This window comes from Pristis pectinata, chromosome 6 (genome assembly GCF_009764475.1).
Source record: "Pristis pectinata isolate sPriPec2 chromosome 6, sPriPec2.1.pri, whole genome shotgun sequence".
Taxonomy (NCBI): domain Eukaryota; kingdom Metazoa; phylum Chordata; class Chondrichthyes; order Rhinopristiformes; family Pristidae; genus Pristis; species Pristis pectinata.
The window spans coordinates 12,113,588-12,135,922 of NC_067410.1; the positions used below are offsets into that span (position 1 = coordinate 12,113,588).

At 42.7% G+C, this 22,335-nt stretch overlaps 1 protein-coding gene across 2 annotated transcripts in view; it reads left to right on the forward strand.

Annotated features, from left to right (window-relative positions):
* sema3fb (sema domain, immunoglobulin domain (Ig), short basic domain, secreted, (semaphorin) 3Fb) overlaps positions 1-22,335 on the forward strand; it is a 228,048-nt gene that overhangs the window by 148,948 nt on the left and 56,765 nt on the right. The window contains exons 3-6 of one of the 2 annotated variants that reach the window (XM_052017645.1): positions 6,220-6,380; positions 10,632-10,694; positions 15,187-15,306; positions 18,789-18,824. In XM_052017645.1, the coding sequence (XP_051873605.1) occupies positions 6,220-6,380; positions 10,632-10,694; positions 15,187-15,306; positions 18,789-18,824 (380 nt within the window). The remainder of the gene's footprint in view (positions 1-6,219; positions 6,381-10,631; positions 10,695-15,186; positions 15,307-18,788; positions 18,825-22,335) is intronic. The other variant, XM_052017646.1, reaches the window with a different exon arrangement.

A 22,335-nucleotide genomic window follows, 5' to 3' on the forward strand; every position in this document is an offset into this window, starting at 1 on the left:
TGGTTAAGAGGAAATTTTTTAAAGTTGTCAGCATCAAGCAGCCAGGTTAATGCATTCATGATTGAACTGATCCACTCTTGTGGAAGTGGTGGCCTGTTTTATCGAGTTAAAATCAGTCTGCTTTGTATTGACTTACCTGAAGTTATTTCAAAAATGAATTCAATGGTGAAAGAGTCTGTTCATGCTTTGTATGTACAGAAAATACAAAGAATTAAAAGCTGATCCTACTCTTCTCATAGAAAGAGGTTTTAACTGCTGTTTGGCATGAATCCAAATCAACCAATACCACACAGGATTGTTCAGACAATAGAACAAGTCCTAGGTCCACTTCAGGGAAGGTCATCAGTAGAGAGCTGGTGGGGGTTAATGGATTCAGACCGGGTTACTGAGGAGTAATTTGGATCAGTTGATAATCTTCCACATTAATGTTAGTTAAAAAAATGTGCTTACATTGCTGCATCTGCATCTATGTTTGCTGCCTATATGTGTATAGTTCAAGATCACCACATTTGGAGTAATTGATATATCTTCTGCATTAATGTTAGTTTCTAAAATGTCCTTTACATTGCTGTTTCTGTATCTGCCGTTACTCCCCATATGTGTATATGTTCGAGATCATGATATTCCCTAGAATGTACAGTAGTCAGGGAGATCATTGAGATTTTTGATTCACCAGATTTACTCCATGTACAATCTCCCAAAGTGCATTCAGCAGTATATCTGGGGTGTTTGTGTTTGCAATGGGAGTGTATATGTGCAGTATAATTAGATGTGGAGTAGATCTGGGAGTCGGTATTTGAAGTCGAATCATTGAGAGTGTAGGTGGAGTGTACTTAGTTGAAAACCATACACATAAAGACAGCAACCATGGATACAGATGCAGCAATGTAAGCAAATCGTTAAATTAACATTAACGTGGAAGATTTATCAATTGATCCAAATTACTCCTCAGTAACCCAGTCTGAATCCATTAACCCCCACCAGCTCTCTACATAGAACATAGAACAATTACAGCACAATTCAGACCCTTCTTTCCACAAAGCTGTGCCAAACACGTCCCTACCCTAGAAATTACTAGGCTCACCCATAGCCCTCTATTTTACTCAGCTCCATGTACCTATCTAACAGTCCTCTTGAAAGGCCCTATCGTATCCGCCTCCACCACCGTTTCCCGGCAGCCCATTCCACGCACTCACCACTCCTCTGAGTAAAAAACTTACCCCTGACATCTCCTCTATGTCTACTCCCAGGACCTTAAACCTATGTCCTCTTGTGGCCACCAATTCAGCCCTGGGGAAAAGCCTCTGACTATCTACCCTATCAATACCTCTCATCATCTTATACACCTCTATCAGGTCCCCCCCCCATCCTCCTCCGTCTCTCCAAGGAGAAAAGGCCAAGTTCCCTCAACCTACTTTTCATAAGGCCATGCTCCGCATTCCAGGCAGCATCCTGATGACCTTCTCCTCAAATGGACCTAGGACTTGTTCTACTGGAGGATATTCTTTTGGCCTGCATCTGAATGGAATCAGAGTAATGCATTTGGTATATAATTAGAGGCAGTATCTGTGGAGTGATTTTGTTTTTCATGGACATGTTAATGTGACAAACTTTCTATAAGCAGAACTTGGTTCTTCTGCCAGTTCTGCAAAGCTCCAAAGCTGAGCAGCAGAACCAGAAAGAGAGATTGTTCTGCAGATGTTTGAGATCAAGGGTGCATCTCCTTGGTGCTTTGACTCAATTTGACTATACTTTAGCAGACTTTGTTCAAACAAATTGATATAAAAGTGTATGGGGCAATAAATGAAGCTGGAAGGCTGCCTTGGAATTTATGGCGTGCATGCTACCTTTCTCATTCTGTGAATAGCATTGTGTTTTGACAGTAATTGTAGCCACCATGACCCCTGTTAAGAGGGAGCATATTTCTGCTTTAGTCAGAGAGATTAAAAAAAAATTGTGATTGCATGTTATAAATGAACACGTGAAATGTAAGGACAGTTTACCAGATAAGTGTTCAGCAAATAATTACATGAGGCAACTTCAGGCTGGAGAGAGTCTATAATGTTTTATGCTGGTTTTCACCTGAATAGCTTTCAGTTTACATTCCCCTCTCTCTTGCTCAATATACTTGATTAGGGCTGAAAGCCGGGTAATAAAGGAAGTCTGAGAGTGAGGAAAGATACCTCCCCTCCCTCTCTGCTGTCGCTAAACTGTGAAAATAAATATAAAGCTACCAAAGAATACAGTGGATGCCACGGTTTTGTCTTGGACAAGTTTGTTTTGTATTAGAACACAAGAGCCAATTTGCAGCTGTAAAAATAAAGGCATGGTTAACATCATGTATCAGACTCACCTTTCACCTCTGAGGACTTGAGTTTGAATCTAACCCAGACGGAATTGGATGAAAGCCCCTCTCTCTCTGTCCCTCTCTCTGTAGGGTCCCTGGTACAGTGTACCAGAATGACACCCATTCAGCTCTGGGGCTTGAGTCTAACTGAAGTCCACAATGAGGGATGTCCATATCAATTCTGCTGCAGAATTGGATAGCATAATGGCCAGCCCAAGAAGATGGGTAATTTGTGATCTCAATGTTGTAAAACATTAATGAGCAGAAAGCGATTCAGGGATTAGATAGTGCAATTGGCTTTGCTATTGTTACCAAATTTAAAAAGGCATTCTATACAATGTGCAGAGCAGGATCGAGATTAGATTGTGAAGAAGTAAAACCCTCCACAAACAGCCTGGAAATTGAATACAAACTTCAAGCCAGAATGACAGCTATGCCTGAAGGAAGCTTTCTAAATTCAGCCTGACTCTATGGGTCAAAAAGGAAAATTTGAATCTATTTAACACCTTTCAAGACCTCCAGGCACGAGGTGTTGTATAGCCAAGCAAACACATTTTGAGTTGTAGTCACTGTGGAAGGAAATATGATGACTGAGTTTATTTGTTCACAGCAAGCTCCATTAACAGCAATGTGAAAATGATCGGATTATCTGTTTTATTGATATTGATTGTGGGAAAGTATTGGCCAGAACACAAAGAATATCTCTGCTTCTCTTTCTATAGATCTTAATTTTTGCTATAATATATTTAATATTTAAAATATATCCAAAATCATATGTGTAAGCATTCTGGGGGCATCACAGAGATGCAGCCAGCAGAGCCTCTGCCTCATAGCTCCAATTCCAATGTTGTCTGTATGGAGTTTGTGACCATGTGTGTTCCTCGAAGTGGTATGGTTTCCTCCCTCATCCCAAAGGTTTGCGGGTTTGTTGGTTAATTGAAGGCTAGTGTAGCAGTTAACGTAATGCTATTACTGTGGCCAGCGACCCGGGTTCAATTCCGGTTGCTATCTGTAAGGAGTTTGTACGTTCTCCCCGTGTCTGCATGGGTTTCCTCCTGGTGCTCCGGTTTCCTCCCACATCCCAAAGACATATGGGTTAGGAAGTTTGTGGGCATGCTATGTTGGCGCCGGAAGCGTGGCAACACTTGTGGGCTTGCCCCCAGAACACTCTACGCAAAAGATGTATTTCACTGTGTGTTTCGATGTACATGTGACTAATAAAGATCTTATATTCAACTCACATTGAAAGTTTTTTGAGCACCAAAGCAATGGTATCAGATGGGAAAATGGAGCTGAGGTGTGACTTTGAATCTTAGAGTGGGTTTGAGGAGCCATTAAGTCCATTCCTGTCCTGTTTCTTATTCTTCATATGGCCTTGCTTTTCTGGTTTATTGGCACTGTGACCAACAGTAGCAACCCAGCTGCTAACTCATTGCACTACAGCCTGGCCAATGTGGTTGAGAACCACATCACATGCTCTACTCACCCACAAAACCATCAGACGAGCTGGGCCTGTGTGTTCAGTCCAGGCCATGTTTTATCTTAGTGAAATATGTTGCTTGTGTTTCAAAACATGACCGAAATTGCAGGGTTAGAAATCCCGGTTTTTCAACAAGAACTTAGCAACAAAGCTCCCATTCCATGCCCACAGCCAAAGCAAGATGCTTTTAAGATTTCACAGCTCTCTGGTTCCCCTGTAATGAGCTCTTTGGTGAAAGTATGATGGATGTAATGCAAGAAATAATAATTATTATTATCATCACTATTAACTGCTGTGCAGGGTATGTTTATGCAACTGAAACTTCCTGACTCTTGACCTGCAGGGTATTTTTCAACCAAAGGTTCCACTTTAAAGAGGATTTTTTGATGGCTTATAGACACGAAACAGGTGAAAAAGTTTCCTAATGACCTTTAAGGAGGAAGAACTACCATTAGGGCCTCTTTAAAGGGAAACTGACCATCCAGAACCTGGCTTAAAGGCAGTAGGTTGGCAGGAGGAATTTCTCTCAGAGGAGTTGGGTGTGGGAGATGGGGGATGGAGGAAGAGACTCACTATATGTGCTTCCTGGCTCTCACAGTAGCATATCCCCATTACAAAGTGATAACTGGTCCCCAAAAGTAACACAAGCAGACCTGTTCCAAAATGAGTGACTGGCCCTCAACAGTAACATATAGCTCCCATAACTATGTGGATTGTCTGACCTCTAGAATTACTGCAGTATGACTGACAACTGACCCCACCAGTAACACAAGTCACATTGCAAAGAGATTGACTGACCACACAATATTAGGTGACTGACTGACCTCAGAATAAACATAGCCTATTATTTTGTGATGAACAAACCTCACAGAATGTAGCAGATTAGCTGTTTAGCATGGCCTGCCCAAAAGAAACACAGTGGGTGGGTGGCAGATTCTTTTTCTTGAAGGCAGGCAAGAACATATTGACAACAAGGTCTTATAATTAGGATTCCCAATACCATTTTATTAAAAAGTGCACATTGTGTCTCGTGCCAAATGCTTGTAAAATCTGGCAGCACATACAGCTATGTTAGAATGACACTCAGAAAATAATATTTTCATGAGTCAGATGGAGTAGGTGGTTCCCCAGCACAACAAGGGTGCCCCATGGCCTCCCAACCTTAGAATTCACTGCCCCTGTCCCAAACATGATGCCCTCCTGCTCCCATCTCCTAAGCACTCACAACTGCCAAAAAAGGGCTACATGGTAGCGTAGCAGTTAACATAACATTACTGCAGCGCCAGCAACCTGGGTTCAATTCCCGCTGCTGTCTGTAAGGAGTTTGTACGCTCTCCCCGTGTCTGCGTGGGTTTCCTCCGGGTGCACCAGTTTCCTCCCACATTCCAAAAGACGTACAGATTAGGAGCTTGTGGGCGTGCTATGTTGGCGCCGGAAGAGTGGTGACACTTGCAGGCTGCCCCCAGCACATTCTCAGTAAACGCAAAAAGATGCATTTGCACTGTATGCTTTGATGTACATGTGACTAATAAATAAATATCTTATATATATCTCTCAGAGGCAGCCTTCTACTGCCTGAAATCCTGATCTTGGTGACCACCTAATGTTTTCTCTTGAGTTTGGGGAATGGGTGATGCAGGATGGGGGGTCTAATGGGCTCATAGTTTATAATTTAAAGTTTATAATGGAAGCATCCTATGTAAACTTATCACACTGTAACTGCACTGCCCAGCCAGTGGTGACCCTGTTATGCCTTTATTTGGAGTTGGCCAGCACTTCATCCCAAACTGCAGGAACTCCACTGTTCCAACCAGCTACCCTTTCCTGAAGTTTTTTATAGTTCAACTATAAATCTTATCAAATTTGAACATAATATAAAAATGAAGCCTAAATGTTTGACTTTGCATGGGGTTGAATTATGCCTACTTAACTTGTTCCAATTAATGCCCCACTAACCCATTTTTCCTGAGAAGTACGGTCGACTTTAACTTCCACAAGAAAGACCACATCTTATAACCTCTGTGATAATGAGTCGCCGACATTCCTGCCAGTATTGAGGGTTAAGGACAGTGGGAATCTATAAGGCTACTTCCCAGTTGGAATACACCAGGTTCCAATCGCAGCAGCTTGATTTTATTCCATTATTTTCCTCTCGGATACGTCGAGGTTTCATTTTTAGAGCTGTGTTGCAGTTATTGTGACAACAGATTGTTGGATGAGTATGGTACAATAATTAAAAGGATTATTTAATCAAGATGAGACCACTATAGTTCCTCAGTTGGCTGCAAGTTTAAGTGTGCCTCCAGGAAGGTGCTGTGACTGTTCTACAGTTGAAACATTTTAGCAGTCTGCACCTTTTTTACTGAATCTGTGTCCTTTTCTCACCCTGCAGAGCTACAGCATTCAAACACAGCACGCCACTACACCCTCCTGCAAAACACCACCGACTACCGCATCCTGCTAATGGATGAAGATCACGACCGCATGTACGTGGGCACCAAGGACTACATTGTCTCGCTGGACCTCCACAACATCAACCGGGAGCCTCTATTAGTAAGAGAATGCAGTCAGCTTTTCTTGTGCACACCACACTTCATTAATCCTTCACAAAATCTGCAGCTTTTTGCCAAAAATATCAAGGGAGATATGTACATTCAGCATCATCTAACCCCATAAAATACTAACCTCAGATCTGACCCAGTGCTTTTAAATTCTCTATGCCAGTTATAAAACCAATAGTTAGTGCATTTATCGTTGTATAACCCCATGTATAGGTTATATAACTGTATACACAGTGCAGAAAATCTCTATATGCAATATTCCGAATTACCCTATGTACAGTCTATATAACTCTGTGGTGCATTTAACGAAATATAATAAAAGACACTGTGCATATTACCCTCCACAGTCTATAGAATCCTAAACACATTGCATAGAACCTTTTATAGACTGTGGATCATAGACAGATTACAAACTACTATAACCTATATCTATTTCCCTATATGAGGTCTATATAAATCTATAGAGCCATATATACAGTGAAAATACCCTTTGTGGTACTATATATAGTGTATATAACCATATACAGCCTGATATTTAGTGCATGTAACCACTTATATAGTGTGTATATAGACAGTGCATATACTGTAACTCTATATAACACCTTTCACAATGGCTATAATGCTGTATATGCAGGGTATATCAGTGTAAGTAAAGACAAATACTGCACAGAACATATAAAACCAAGTACAGTGTGTATAACAATGTACTCTGAGTACTCAACTCAATATAACCCTATATACAGTTCAAAAACCCATGTACAGGGGCTGGTATCTGCAGAGTCTCTCTTCTCCCATACACAGTGTTCTCTTTGTTGAGGGATCACACTGGTTCCATATTCCTTGGATGAATCAGAAAGGTACGAACTGATGGGAATATTATTTCCCATTAAGGAGCAAAGTTGATCCCGCTGTCTTCTGTGGTCCAGCACCTCTCAAGTCCTAACTATCTGCCCCTAAGAAGGACAAAATCAGCAGGCAGCGGGGAACATCACCAAATTCTCCTCTGTTGCATGCCATCTGGACTTGTCACTCAGTCTACATCCTGGAACTCCCTCCCCAGAGTTTGGGAGCACCTTCACCAGAAGGACAGCGGAGGTTCAAGTATTCAACTTCCTAAGGGCAGCTAGATACGGGCCATAAATACTGGTCTTGCCAACAAGGGCCACATCCTGAAAAGTGAATAAATAAAACAAATCTCGGAGAAATCCTCTCAGAACTTTACACAACTCACTTTTTGAAAAGTAAACTCACTTGTTCAGGAGTGAGTCTAGAAATTACAGCCTCCGAATAGGTACAACACGATGGGGAGGAAGTGGGCATGGGAATAAGAGTTTACTTTTACTTCTAGGAAGTGATTCCTTAACATTGTCAGATTGCAGCCCTGGATCTGTACTGAAGATAAATTACTGCAATCGTTTTACTGTAAAAACCAATCATTTAGAGCTCTATAAACCTCCTCGATCCTGCACTCTTGACCCACTTAGCAAGCACAGGCTGGTTCTTTGTGTGAAGTGGCTTCAGTTCTTGAACGTGTGATTCACAGGAGCTATAATAAGGGAGCTCCTCTGCAAGGCAAGGACAGAATTATAGAGGAGTTTAGCATCTAATATATTCTTATTTGGGGGAATATAAACATTACCTCTCTGCATGGTGGAGGGTGTGTAGATGAACCAGTGCAGGCAGTTTTAAGAACCTTGTTAGAGTTATAGAGTCATAGAGTTGTACAGCACAGAAATGAGCCCTTCGGCCCACCAGGTCCATGCCAACCTTTTTGCTCATCAACACTAATCCCATTTGGCCCCATTAGATCGACATCTTTCGATGCCTTGCCTATTTAAATGTCTGTCTTAATCCCTCTTAAATATAGTAATTGTATACAACTCCACCACCTCCTCTGGCAGCATGTAACTGATAGCAACCATTCTCTGTGTAACAGACTTACCTTCAGATGCCCTTTAAAACACCTACCTCTCACCTTAAAATTATAACACCTTATTTTTGATAACCCAAGCATGGGATAAAAGATTTTGACTCTGTACCCTATCTATGACTGTCATAATCTTAAATATTTCTATCAGGTCACCCGTCAGCCTCCTTCACTCCAGGGAAAACAAGCTCAGCCTGTCCAATCTCTCCCCTATAACTAAAAGTCCTCCAATCCAGACCACATCCTGGTGAATCTTTTTTGCACTCTCTCCAGCGCAATCACATCCTTCTAGTAGTGTAGCGACCAGAACTGCACTCAACACTCCAAGTGTGGTCTAACCAGTGTTTTGTAAGTGACAACATAACATCCCAACTCTTATATTCTATGCCTCAACCTGTGAAGGCAAGCGTGCCATATACCCTCTTCACCACCCTATCATCCACAGTTGCCACTTGCAGGGAACAATGGACTTGGACGCCAGGTCTCTCCGTTCATCAACATTCCTTAGCAACCTCTCATTTACTGTAGATGTCCCACCCCTATTCGACTTCCCAACATGCGTCTTGCATGTGTCAGGATTAAATTCCATCTGCCAGTGCTCCACCTAATTTTCCAACTGATCCATATCCCGCTGTAGCCTTAAACAATCTTCCTTGCTATCCACAACACCACCAGTTTTCATCCATCTGCAAACTGACTCATCACACCTCCTACATTCACATCTAAGTCACTGATATATACCACAAAGAGCAAACGTCCCAACACCAATCCTTGTGGTACACTATTAGTCACAGTCTTCCAATCAAAGCAACATCCATCCACCACCATCCTCTGCCTCCTGTCACCAAGCCAATTTTCAATACAATTAGCCACTTACATGGGATCCCATGTTCTTTAACCTTCTAGACCAGCCTACCATGCAGGACCTCGTCAAATGCTTTACTAAAGTCCATGTAGACAACATCTGCTGCCCTGCCTTCATCAATCTCTTTCACTTCCTCCACTGTTATTGGAGATAAAGCCACGGAAAGACCCATTTATGGCACTTAAACTATACCAAGGTTGAGGAGCCAAAGCTATGAATGAAGGCTCAAAATGTGTATTGTTTTTCATTTAATTAGCAAAGTTTCAGTGTTTTGAAAATTATGATTTTGAGGGTACATAAAATAAAAGATCAAGATACAACATTCACAGAGGTTCTCCCACTCAGCTCCCATAATGTCAGTGGGAGAGTTATTGGAAATCATCCTCATTGTATCCACAAGTTGTCAACATGATAGTAAGAGAGCCCCGGGTGGTTACAATACTGTTGTGTGAGCAATATCAGAGAGTGTGATTATTATGGCACTGTATAAGCATCACGACAAAGTGGGAGCAATATCACGGTGTGAACGTTATCAGAGAATATCAGAGTATTTTCATAGTGTGAGCCTATCGCACAATGTACTAACACGGTGTGATCATTATTGGGAGGTGTGAGCCTTATTGCGAGGTGTGAACTTTATCATACTATGTGTGCACTAACACAAGGTGAGAGCATTGTCACGCTATGTGAGCACTAACGCAAGATGTTAGCATTATCACACTGTGTATTAATTATCACGCTGAGTATTATCGCACTGTGTGCACATTATCACAAGATGTGAGCATGATTGCAGTATATTAATTATTATACTGTGTGCATTATCAATGTGTGAGCATTATTACACAGTGTATGCATTATTACAAAGTGTGAGTATTATCACAGTGTATTAATTATCACACTGCATTATCACAGTGTGAGCATTATCACAGTGTACACATTATTACAAAGTATGAGCATTATCACAATGTAGTTATCACACTGTGCACATTATTACGCAGTGTGAACATTATCACAGAGTATGAGCATTATTACACAGCGTGAACATTATCACAAGCTGTGGGGCTGATCACACAATGTGTACATTATTGGATCCTGTGAGTATTATCACACAAACTGAGCATTATAGAACACGAGCATTATCACAGAGTAAGCATGATTGCAGTCTGTGAGCATTATTATAAGAAGACGTTGATCTGTTCCATTGATATTTAAGGGACAGGGATCACTTTACCCTCAGTAATCAGTAGGGAACCAGAGTTTCCTTCGTTCTGAGACTCAAAACGAAATTAACTGCAAGTATTGAAAAAGAAAGATTATAAAAGGACATAGGGAAATGTAATTAGAGCACTGGTGAAGAATGAGCAGCAGCCAGCACAGGCATGCAGGGCTTGTATCCTGTAATATCCATAATTCTTTCAATGAAGACCAATGTTCCAATTTCTTTCTTTCAGATTCACTGGTCCGTCAGTCAGCAACGACGAGATGAATGCGTTCTTTCTGGTAAAGATCAGAACGTAAGTGCTTGCCCTATCTGACCTGCCTGTGCTTTTCATTGACTAAAGTTGCACAAGTATGGAAAGAATGTTTGCCATTCACCACATTACACAAATAGCAGGTATACAGTGTTTATCACATCCTCAGGAGGTCCCAACCTTTAATTTGTCTTTCAAGTACAGAGACTATTGTTACATAAGGTAAAGAACACAACCATTTGCAAACAGGTAGGGTGCCACGACAGAAAATGTCGATCTGAAGTTGATGGAGAATTGTTAGCCAGGTCACCTGATCTCTCCCGTCAAAGAAAAAGAGCTAAGTAAGTTTTTTAATAACTTCCGTGTGCATCTGAAAAAGAAAGCTTGGTCTAACATAACTTGTCCTCTGAGGCACAACTAAAATTGCAGCTAACTGTGCTTTTGAAATTTGCTTATATTCATTTTAGTGAAGCAGATTTTCAGAAGTGGGTTTCAGGGCACACTTGCAATTAGATCACACAATTAGTGCACACAACCAAGGAAGAATTTCTTCCCTGCGGAACCTTTCATCGCTGCACTGAATTATCTGCCTCATTCATGGGTCCAGGTGCTGGAGTAGGACTCTGAGCCCTCAACTCTTTTGATCCAAAAGCAAGAGTCATGCCAAGTTGGCACCTTTAAGAATTCCATAGCAAGTCCAGGGCACTCTCATTCCTTTGAACTATTTTGTTTATTGCTCTGTGTTATAAACACACAACATTGAATCACAAGTATTAAATGAGCAATATTGCTTCAATAAACTATGACAAGCAGCAGTAAATGCCTAATTGCCTACTGAGTGTCCGACCTAGCGTCAGCAATTCTGTTTCCAGGACCTCACCAGAATTACTTTTTGACTCAGCCTCTACGAATGCTTGTGGGACCAATTAACCAACCTTCTAGAGATTTTCTAGCAGACATGCCAAGATGTACAAATTTCTCTTATCGCATTTATGAATGTTTCTGGATTTACTCAGATTGTTCCTGTTGACTGCAAATGAATAAAATGGTTTTTTTTCTGGCATAGTAGCTGTCTTTTATGAATTAGGGCAGGGAGGCTGAAGAGTGGATTCAGACTTGTTGGTGTTCTATGCACAGGAAGGTTTGCAGAGCCACCTGCACCCAGCCACCTAAACATACAAGGCATCACCCCTTAAACCCTAACACAAGAGAGACTGGAAATCTGGAGCAACATGCAAAAACTGCTGGAGGAACTCAGCAGGTCAGGCAGCAGCTATGGAGGGAAATGAACAGTCGGCGTTTCGTGTCGATACCCTTCATCAGGACTGGAAAGGAAGAGGGCAGAAGCCAGGATAAAAGGGTAGGGGGTAGTGGGAGGAGCACAGGCTGGCAGGTGATAGGTGAATCCAGGTGAGAGGGAAGATAGGTAGGTGGGGGGAAGGGGTGAGTGGGAGTGATGTGAGAAGCTGGGAGGTGAGAGGTGGAAGAGGCAAAGGGCTAAAGAAGATGGAATCTGATAGGAGAGGACAGTGGACCATGGAGTAAAGGGAAGGACGTGGGGAAGCAGAGGGAGGAAGGCGTGGGTGAGGGGCAGGTCAGGAGGGTGGGGGAGGGGAAAGAGTAGGGGTAATGGGGCCAGAGAGATAAGGGAAAACAAAGGGCGGGGAGGAGAGAGAACAGAGGGGAGGGGTTACCCGTAGTTAGTGAAATCGATGTTGATGCCGTCAGGTTGGAGACTACCAAGACAGAATATGAGGTGTTATTCCTCTCATCTGCGTCTAGCCTCAACTTGGCAGTAGAGGAGGCCATGGATTGACACGTCAATGTGGGAATGGGAAGTGGAATTAAAATGGCTGGCCACTGGGAGATCCCGGATGTTATGGCGGATGGAGTGAAGGTACTTGACGAAGCAATCCCCCAATCTGTGTTGGGCTCACCGATGTAGAGGAGGTCACACCAGGAGCACCGGATGCAATAAATTCCCCTCCCTCCCCTACATATCTTGCCCCCTCACCTGGATTCACCTATCACCTGCCAGCTCGTGCTCCTCCCCCTTCCCCTCACCCACCCTTTTATTCTGGCTTCTGCCCTCTTTCTTTCCAGTCCTGATGAAGGGTCTCAACCCAAAACGTCGACTGTCCATTTCCCTCCATAGATGCTGCCTGACCCGCTGAGTTCCTCCAACATTTCTTGTGTGTTACCCCTTAAACCCTATTACCTGTCAGGCAATCTCACTCTTCGGCAACAAGATGCATTTATGTAGATCAGTTTTCGAGGTAAAAAGTCCCAAGGCATCTCACAACATCAATATCAAGCTAAACAAGGAAACCAAAATAGTGTTAAAAACAATATGTTTAAGGCGAGAAGAAGGAGTTTTAAGGGGGTAAATTGGTTTATTATTGTCACATGTACTGAGGTAAATTGAAAAACTTGTCTTGCATACTGTCCATACAGATCAATTCATTACAACAGTGCATTGAGGTAGTACAAGGTAAAAACAATAACAGAATGCAGAATAAAGTTTTACAGTTACAGAGGAAGTGCAGTGCAGGTAGACAATAAGGTGCAAGTCCATAACAAGGTAGATTGTGAGGTCAAGAGTCCATCTTATCTGTTCAATAGTCTCATAGTTCATAGTTCTCATGAAGATGTACAGCAGGTCAAGGAGCATCTGTGGAAACAGAGCAGAGTTAACATTTCAAGTCAATGACCTTTCCATTGTCCATATTTTCTTATTATATAGAAGGAGACCATTTTTCCAATTTTACCAGCTCTCAGAGCAATCCCATTCCCTCCTAATGAGACCTCTTCTCCCCACGGTATCATCAATTCCTACCTGAATCCGCTGCTCACTTATACACTAGGAATAACTCACAGGGACCAAGTAACCTACCAACCCGCATAACTTTGGGATGTGGGAGGAATGTGGCCTGCCCAGAGGAAACCCCTGATAACACTATTGAACGGTTCCCTTATACAATGAGATGGACTATGACCTCACGATCTACCTTGTTGTGACCTTGCACCTTATTGCACTGCACTTTCTCTGTAGCTGTGACACTTTACTCTGTACTGTTACTGTTTTTACCTGTACTACATCAATGCACTTTGTACTAACTCAATGTAACTGCACTGTGTAATGAATTGACCTGTACGATCAGTTTGCAAGACAAGCTTTTCACTGTACCTTAGTACAAGTGACAATAAAAAACCAATACCAATACCAATACCAATGGTCAAAGGGAGAACGTGCAAACTTCACACAGGCAGTGACAAAGATCAGGATTGAACCTGGCCCACTGGAACTACGAGGCAGTAGCTGTATCTGCTGTGCCACTGTGCTGCCTTATTAGGATGTTCCTGCATCCATGGCTGGAACTGATTTGTCAGTTTAGAGAGTAAAGAAGTTGTTGTGAGTCAGGCTATCCAGTGCCCTGGAGATCATGGTACTCTTCTTCTTCTTGCTGTGGTTCGAGTTGACTGAAGTGAGGAGTTATGCAGATACTCAGATTGTCTGTAATCCAGAAGGTTGTGGATATATAATCATTGACTATGATAAAGGCTGAGACATTTTTGAATCAAGATAAATGGCGATTGGGCAGGAGAATGGATTAAGGTCTAGGACCAGCCACAATCTTATCAAATGAGGAACAAGGCTGAAGGATCTGAAAGTGACCTTCTGCTCCTGTTTCTTATGTTCTTTCGTGATGTGCTGCTTCTCAAGTTACGCAGCTCTCTGTGACTCAGCAACAAGGAGAGCTGAGGTGCAAAAACAAAGAAAGCTTTAACCATTGGAGCCAATCCTTTCACTCTCCTGTCTCCTCCCCTTCATACACTCATCCCTCAAGAGTAACGGAGCTGACAAGTGGCTTGCAGGAAAAATAACCTAACCTGTAACTCGAGCCTCTGAGAACATTTCAAAATCAGACATTTACATCCTGACTGAGTTTTTATTATTAATAACTAGCTTTGTTACAAGTGACAGAGATACAATGTATTACCCAGTTAATCATTTTAAATATGCTTTGTTAATGTTCAATATGTTCTTTGCGGTGTGACTATTCTTGACAAGATGAAGGATGGTATTTGCCAATTAAATACATGTTAGCCATTTTAGTATTTACCATAAAGTGCAACATGGGCCAGGTCTGATATGGAGATAACGAGAAAACAGAAATGCTGGAAGAACTCATCCAGTCAAACAGCATCTGTGGAAAGAGAAGCCAGTCAACACTTTGATCAGCGAAGGATCCCAGACTCGAAACATTGACTGCTTTCTCCCTCCACAGATGCTGCTTGACTGGCTGAGTTCTTCCAGCTTTTCTGATTTTTGTTTCAGATTCCAGCATCTGCAGTTTTATTTGTTTTCCATTAATGGTAGGGAGATAATAGACCATGTTCCTGAAGCATCGGCTCAAGGGATTGGTCCCTTCACAACCAGCATCGACACTGTCCTTAATGTCCACTTAAAACACATTTTTTAAATGATTGTGTGGGAAATACTAATGATGTTCTTCTGTTTTGATTATGTCAGGGTGAGTGTGCAAATTTCATCTGCCTCATTGAGCCTTGGAACCGTACACACCTATATGTCTGTGGAACTGGAGCTTATCATCCTGTTTGCACCTATGTCAACAGAGGGCGCAAGGCAGAGGTAAGTAGCTACCGACTAAGCAATACCTGTTCCCTCACTACCATCATTACACAGAAACTAAGGACCCTCCCCAACCGGGACATGCCCACTTCACATTACTACCATCGGGGAGGAGGTACAGGAGCCTGAAGACCCACACTCAACAATTCAGAAACAGCTTCTTCCCCTCCACTATCAGATTTCTGAGTTGTTCATGAACCCATGAACACTACCTCGTTATTCCTTTTTTTGCACTATTTATTTATTTTTGTAATTTATAGTAAGTTTATGTCTTTGCACTGTATTCCCGCCACAAAACAACAAATTTCACGTCATTTACAAATCAAATTCTGAAACTACTGGTGGAGAGATCATCTGTCAATCTGTCAATACTTCAGCGGAATAAGTAACTAATGGTAACAACTGTGCTCGACTATTCATTCACAGGATGTGGGTGTCATTGTCTGAACCAGGCCATTTTAGGGGACACTTAAGAATCAACCTATAGGTCTGCAGTCACATATGGGCCAGGCAGGGTAAGGACAGCAGACTTGCTACCCCAAAGTACAGTGAACACCATAGGATTTTACGACAAGTTGGTAGTTTCATGTCACAATTATTGATACAAGCTTTTTTATTCCAGATTACTTTAACTACTTGGTTAAGTTCTCCAGCTGTCATGATGTATTTCAAACTCATCACTCAGGCTTCTGGTTGTTAATCAGTTAATGTAACCGTACTCTCAGTAATGACTGCCAGTTTACACCAGACCCAAGAGCGAGGTGAGAGTATGCCCCAGCAGGAGAGAGCTCAGAATTTGTAGGGCATATTTATCATGTGTCACACCTCAGATTAGACACAAACAGTGACCTGAACCCTTATTTCTGGAATAGCTCTATCCTATTCACATGAATACACAGGTGCAATGAAAAACTTACTGATGCTATGTGCCTGTGATGCTGCTGCAACTACGTTTTACATTGCACCTGTGCATATGACGATAAACTCGACTTTGACTTTGGATGAATCTCAGCATTTACTGCCTCCATCCATTCCCATGGGCGCTTTCTCAAAGATATGCCTTGCACATGTAATGAATGCCTAACAACCAAAATGGGTGGTTTGCAGGTAGGGCAATGAATAAAACTTTAAGAATCCCCAACTGCAATCCAACCATTTTAACAAAGGAAAGCAGTCAATTTGCTCTTGGTGGTCATCTTGGCAAGTTAAATACTTTAATGAGGATTATAAGTTCTGACTTCACCTGTTTGGTTGGTTTAACAATGGTCATCTGGGTCTTCCAAACTAGCCATGACCTCAGGAAAACCAACAGCTAAAGGGAGGCATGGACTGCCTCACAGAGAAGGTACGTAAATGTTTCCCTTGTGGGCCACTGAACTCCTTCTCCCCTCACCTATCCTACCAGTCTGATCATCACTGCCCCGTGGTTGGGTCTGTGACCTGTGATGGATACCATTCCCCCTAACACACCTGCCTCTCCAGACTCACACTAGGAGAACCAGGCAAATACCTACAGTTCCCACCTGTCTCAAAACCAAGCCTATCAATCACTGTAAATATAAGACAAGATGTCTTTATTAGTCACATGCACATCGAAACACGCAGTGAAATACATCTTTTGTGTAGAGTGTTCTGGGGGCAGCCCACAAGTGTCGCCACGCTTCCGGCACCAACATAGCACGCCCACAACTTCCTAACCCGTACATCTTTGGAATGTGGGAGGAAACCAGAGCACCCGGAGGAAACCCACACAGACATGGGGACAACGTTCAAACTCCTTACAGACAGCAGCCGGAATTGAACACAGGTTGCTGGCGCTGTCATAGTGTTACGCTAACCGCTACACTACCATGCCTGCTCAATTATAGTTAAAATTATAGTTAAAGCTCTACAACCAATGTAGAAAGCTGAATTTCTTGGTATCTCACAATAAAAACTCCAATCCCAACAATGCATCTCATTCCATCAATAGCAGCCCCCTTCTTTGCAGATTAATCTTGAACTTAACCCCACCCTTTCCTCATCTATGAGCACGAAATCCAGTTGTAGTTCATTGTAATCTGTAGAAATTGTCATGATAGGTACGACAACAATCATATCATCTCTCAGCCTTCATTTCTCCACTGAGAGAATGTTCAACTTATATAGTGCTTCCTCATACACTAAACCCTACATTGCTGCAGTCTTGTTTCTCTATTCTGCATCCTTTCAAAGGCAACTAGAAATGTAAGTGTGGCCACAACAGGGGAAATAAAAAGTGCCAAGATCTTCTCACTCTTGGTTCAACGTCGACCTTTTAATATATCTCAACACCTGATTTGTTTTCTTCACTTCACTGAGCATTATTTTGCTAGACTCAAAGAATGATAGGGTCCAGAAAGAGGCCCTTCAGCCCATTGGGCCTATGCCAACTCATTGGTAGTGCCCTTCTTTTCAACAGCATCCTGTGAATGTTTTACTCAATTCTCTTTTGAGAGTCACCAAACCATCAGTTTCTACCATCCTTACAGTGTGTTCCAGATCATGACACCAGGGCGGCATAGTGGTGCAGCTAGTAGAGAGCCAGAGACCCGGGTTCAATCTTGACCTCCGGTGGTGTCTGTGTGGGGTTGGTAAGTTCTCCCTGTGACCGCGTGGGTTTCCTCCAGCCGCTCCAGTTTCCTCCCATATCCCAAAGACACGTGGGTTAGCAGGTTAACTGACCACTGTAAATTGCCACCAGAGAATAAAACGTAGGATTAATGCAGGCTTGATGTAAAATGAGTGGTTGGTGGTCAGTGCAGACATGATGGGCCAAAGGGCCTGTCTCTGTGCTGTATCACTCTATGACTCTATAAATCACATTAAAATATTTCTGCACTTTCTTTTGTGAATCATCATAAATGTTAGTCTTCTGGTTACCTGAAGACAATCTTGATTTTGCAGCATATCTTTTCATTACTAAAGTCAAGATTCAAGTTATGGTGTTCCAGATCTCTTTCATTTCCCTACATGTTATTATTTTTTCTATGTGATTAATCACCCCTTCCTGGGCTATATGTCTCTGCATTGACCTCCCACCTGGATTCCTAAAGCCTGTACAACTCTTCTCTGGGTTCCACTAATTCTGTTTCACTTCCAACTACATGTTTTTTATTTCTAGTACTAGTGTTCATGAGTGAAGGCCTCAAGAAAGACTGGCACTAAAAGCGAAAAGACCAAGATATCTTATCCACCATATCTACACTCTATCAAGCCCCTTCATGACAGCTTAAAGAAAAATAGGAAATTAGAATTCCCAACGCCACTCCTCAGTGAACTGACTGCCCGTTAGCTCTCTTTATGATTTGATCTTTATCCACATACCCCATATCCCAGGCTATTAAACAGGGATTCCTGTAACTTTGCACACAATGTACTGCATCGTGATATCAGAGCTGTCATCCCGATTTCCTTAATTTTTGAAATGTGTTTTGTATTTTCTTCCTTTTCTTTTTTTTTAGGTTTCCCTGCTGTACCCACTGTTCACTGGATGGCAGGTAACCTGCTCACAAGCCTCCCCTGTCTGTTATTGGCTGCACAGAGACTAGCCACATTCTGCCCTAGTAGCACTCATGGGTCATTTACTATCCCCTTCTATGGTGGAGAAGGACGAAGCCAGGCTTGAGATTAACACCCCGGCACCTTGTCAGGCCCTGGGCTCTACCCAAGGCCTAGGCCTCTGCTTCTCACGTATCCCCTATTGAGTATCTATCCTCAATTCAGTGCTTCCAGTGACGGCAGCTCTTTGAGGTCGATTCACAATACTTGTTATTTATGACAGATGTACAAATGAAATATTCCTCATTGCACCGAATACAGAAGCATCGCTTCCATTCTTGGAGAGTTGGAAAGGGCCAATCTTCTTGACTTTCCTTTCCCAACCCATCCCACCCAAACCTTCCCACTAATGTGCACCCCCATCCATGTCAGAGTCCCGGCAAATACCACATGCCCAAAGTCCAATAGGCACAAGCGCAAACCAACCTGCTAGACAGGGCCATTATCTCTCACCTGGGCACAGTTCACTCCTTTTCAGGACCCTGCATTGCCAGATGGAATTGAAACAGGGCCTCAATCCTCTCGAGTTCCTGTCAGTGCAGCTGTTGGTCATGACAGGCCTTCAGTCTGCTGATGGAGAACACCACTCAGGAACCAATAATTCAGCATAGTGCTTGGAAAAAAAGTAAAGTGGCCCAGCTACCTGTTGGCCGATCTCCACAGTTTATCCTGCTGTCCTCAGACCCTCCAGTCTGAGTGTTTGTACAGCAAAAGCCCACTGGCAGGGCCTTAAGATGGGACAGGAAGCAGGCCACAGGAGCTGAACATGATGGTGGAGGAGGGTGAAGAACATCTCTTTCCTTGCAGCACCAATCCACTATTTCTGCACTTTGGTTTCCTTTAGAGAATGAAAATTCAGGTACACCATAAAGGTAGGAAGAAAACCCAGTGTAAGGAATCCTTCGTTGATCTTTGCATTAAGAGGCAGAGCATTCCTTGGGAGCAAAGGTTGGGAAAAATGGCCTGAAGGAGCTTGGTGCCTGTCGAATTGAATGGTCCACAAGGGGTTCACAGTGGTTCACATACTCCTCCTGGGCAACAGTGGCTGCCTTATCTGAACATAACTTTTATTTGTTGTGGACTATGTGTGTGCAGTTGTTGACAGGGGCATTCCTGAGCTGAGCTGAGGTGTGGAATGTTGATTCACTCCCCAGTGTGTACAGTATAAGAATTGACAGAGAAAGACACAAGCCACACAGAGCTTTACCAGAGAGAATTTCCATAGTTACCAATGAGTAACGTAAATATCAATCAATGCATCATCTACAATCAGTTCGATTTTCTTTCTGCCAAAGATTCCCGACACATTTTCACCTCTATTCCAACTGGCAAGAGCTGAGAAAAATATAGCTATTACCAGGCTTTAGATTAATCTTCCCCCAGCCATATTTCTTCCTGCACTCTCACTTGACATCTGCCAGTGTTTACAGAGTGGACCTGTGACACAGAATTTCAGGCCCTCGGTCTTTAAAACCCACAACCCACGAGGCAAGAGTGGAATTTCTCATCTTTGCACACTTGTCACTGATTTATCTCAAAACCCTGCATCAACAACTCTTTCAGCAGACCTGTGGTTTAATGCAGTCGCCACTGCCCTGACTTGCACCATCAAAGTTCTGCATGCCCTCAGTGCTGCCAACACTGGGCACACAAGGGAACTGCAGGCCCAGAGGCTCTGGCTGAGAAGTGAAGCAATCCTGGCTATTATTCAGCAGCACAGCACTCTCTAGCAGCTGAGGCTTTGCCGTCTCGCCAAGTACTTGAGGAAGGATGGTGATTACAGCACCTAGCATATGTGGGGTTTGGCGTGAATCTTTGCATTCAACACTGGGGTCCCACCAGCTTAGCACAGCCCCTCGTCTGTGAATGTGAACAATTCAAAAGTCACTACCCAAAAAGTGAGGCAGGTGAGTGACCACCATCTGATGAATCATCAGATACAGACCATCCAGCTTCCACTTTCACAGCAGTGTTCACTTTTTCTACCCCCGATAACCACCAGGGAACACAGGGAAAGTCCTCACACTTGTGCTAATCTACTCAGGAGCTGGATAAACGTCTACCAGTTAGAATCAAGGAGAGGAGGCATTTCTTTACGTGGAAGGTTGTAGATCTTTGGAATTCTCCACCGCATAGGAAGCTCAGTGGTTGAAACAGGGAGGGTGAATTCTGTTTTCCCAACAATGGTAGGAAGGAGCGGAATCTTTTGTCATCTGATTATTCTCCCTCACACAACTTTCAAAACTGGATAGCCATATAAGATGTCAGAAGAGCTGCGAGTTTTACACAAGAGGTCTGAACGGAGCTGCAACTGTTTATATTTGACAAGTAGTCATTTTACTGAAACAAGTTCACCATCCACTGTATGGGAAGTTTGGAGAAATAACATTTTCCAATGATAAATGATACATGAGTGTTAAAAAAGCAACAGGAACACAAGCAAACAAATATCTCTCCCCATTGCCAGCTCTACGTTACGTAGAGTCCTGATGAAGGGTCTCGGCCCAAAATGTCAACTGTTCACTTCCCTCCATGGATGCTGCCTGACCCGCTGAGTTCCTCCAGCTCTTTGTGTGTGTTGCTCCAGATTTCCAGCATCTGCAGTCTCTCTGTGTCTATGTTACCTTTATGTCACTTTGGATCATGTCTGAACTTGAGAGTGAACTGTTTGGTGTAGCTGTAGGCTTAAGGAGGCTGTTGTATTTTATGATGTTTGCTATACAGCATCCTCCTTAAACCTACACCAAACCATCACAGAACACAACACCCTCCTTAAACCTACACCAAACCATCACAGAACACAACACCTTCCTTAAACCTACACCAAACATCACAGAACGTAATACCCTCATGAAATTACCAGAGAACATATATCTGCACAGAATACATACCCACTTCAAATCCAAACCAGACTGTTCTACTAATTTACTGAAAATTCCAGATCCAGTCCTCAGCCATCATTTAAACTACGAGAGGTCCCAACAATACACCTAAATCAGCAGGGAATACATGCATCCTCTATTCCTCCAATTTTTACACTGAATCTACCACTGGCAATCAAAACACTTTTATACTCCCGGAACCTTAGAATTCATAGGGTTATAGAATACGTTCCTCTGGTCAGCCCCAGACCATTCTGGGAGATACAATCTGAAGTGGGCTGATAATCATTTAAAGCTCATTAGAGTAGCTCTAACAAAGTAAAGTTAATTTTGAAGACAAGCCCTTTTCTGTTTGAGGCAGGGCACAGCCCATGCATTTTCATACTGGATTTCTAGTCCCTCTTCCCCATTGTCTGTCTCTGGAGATGATACTACTCTGATGTCACTAGTAGCCCCTATCGAAATTTTTCTGTAGACAATCACATATAGAATTAAAGATTTAAAAAAAACTAGGAATTGTATCCCATTAGCAACTGTTTTTCATGTGAAAAACCCACCTAAAGGCTCG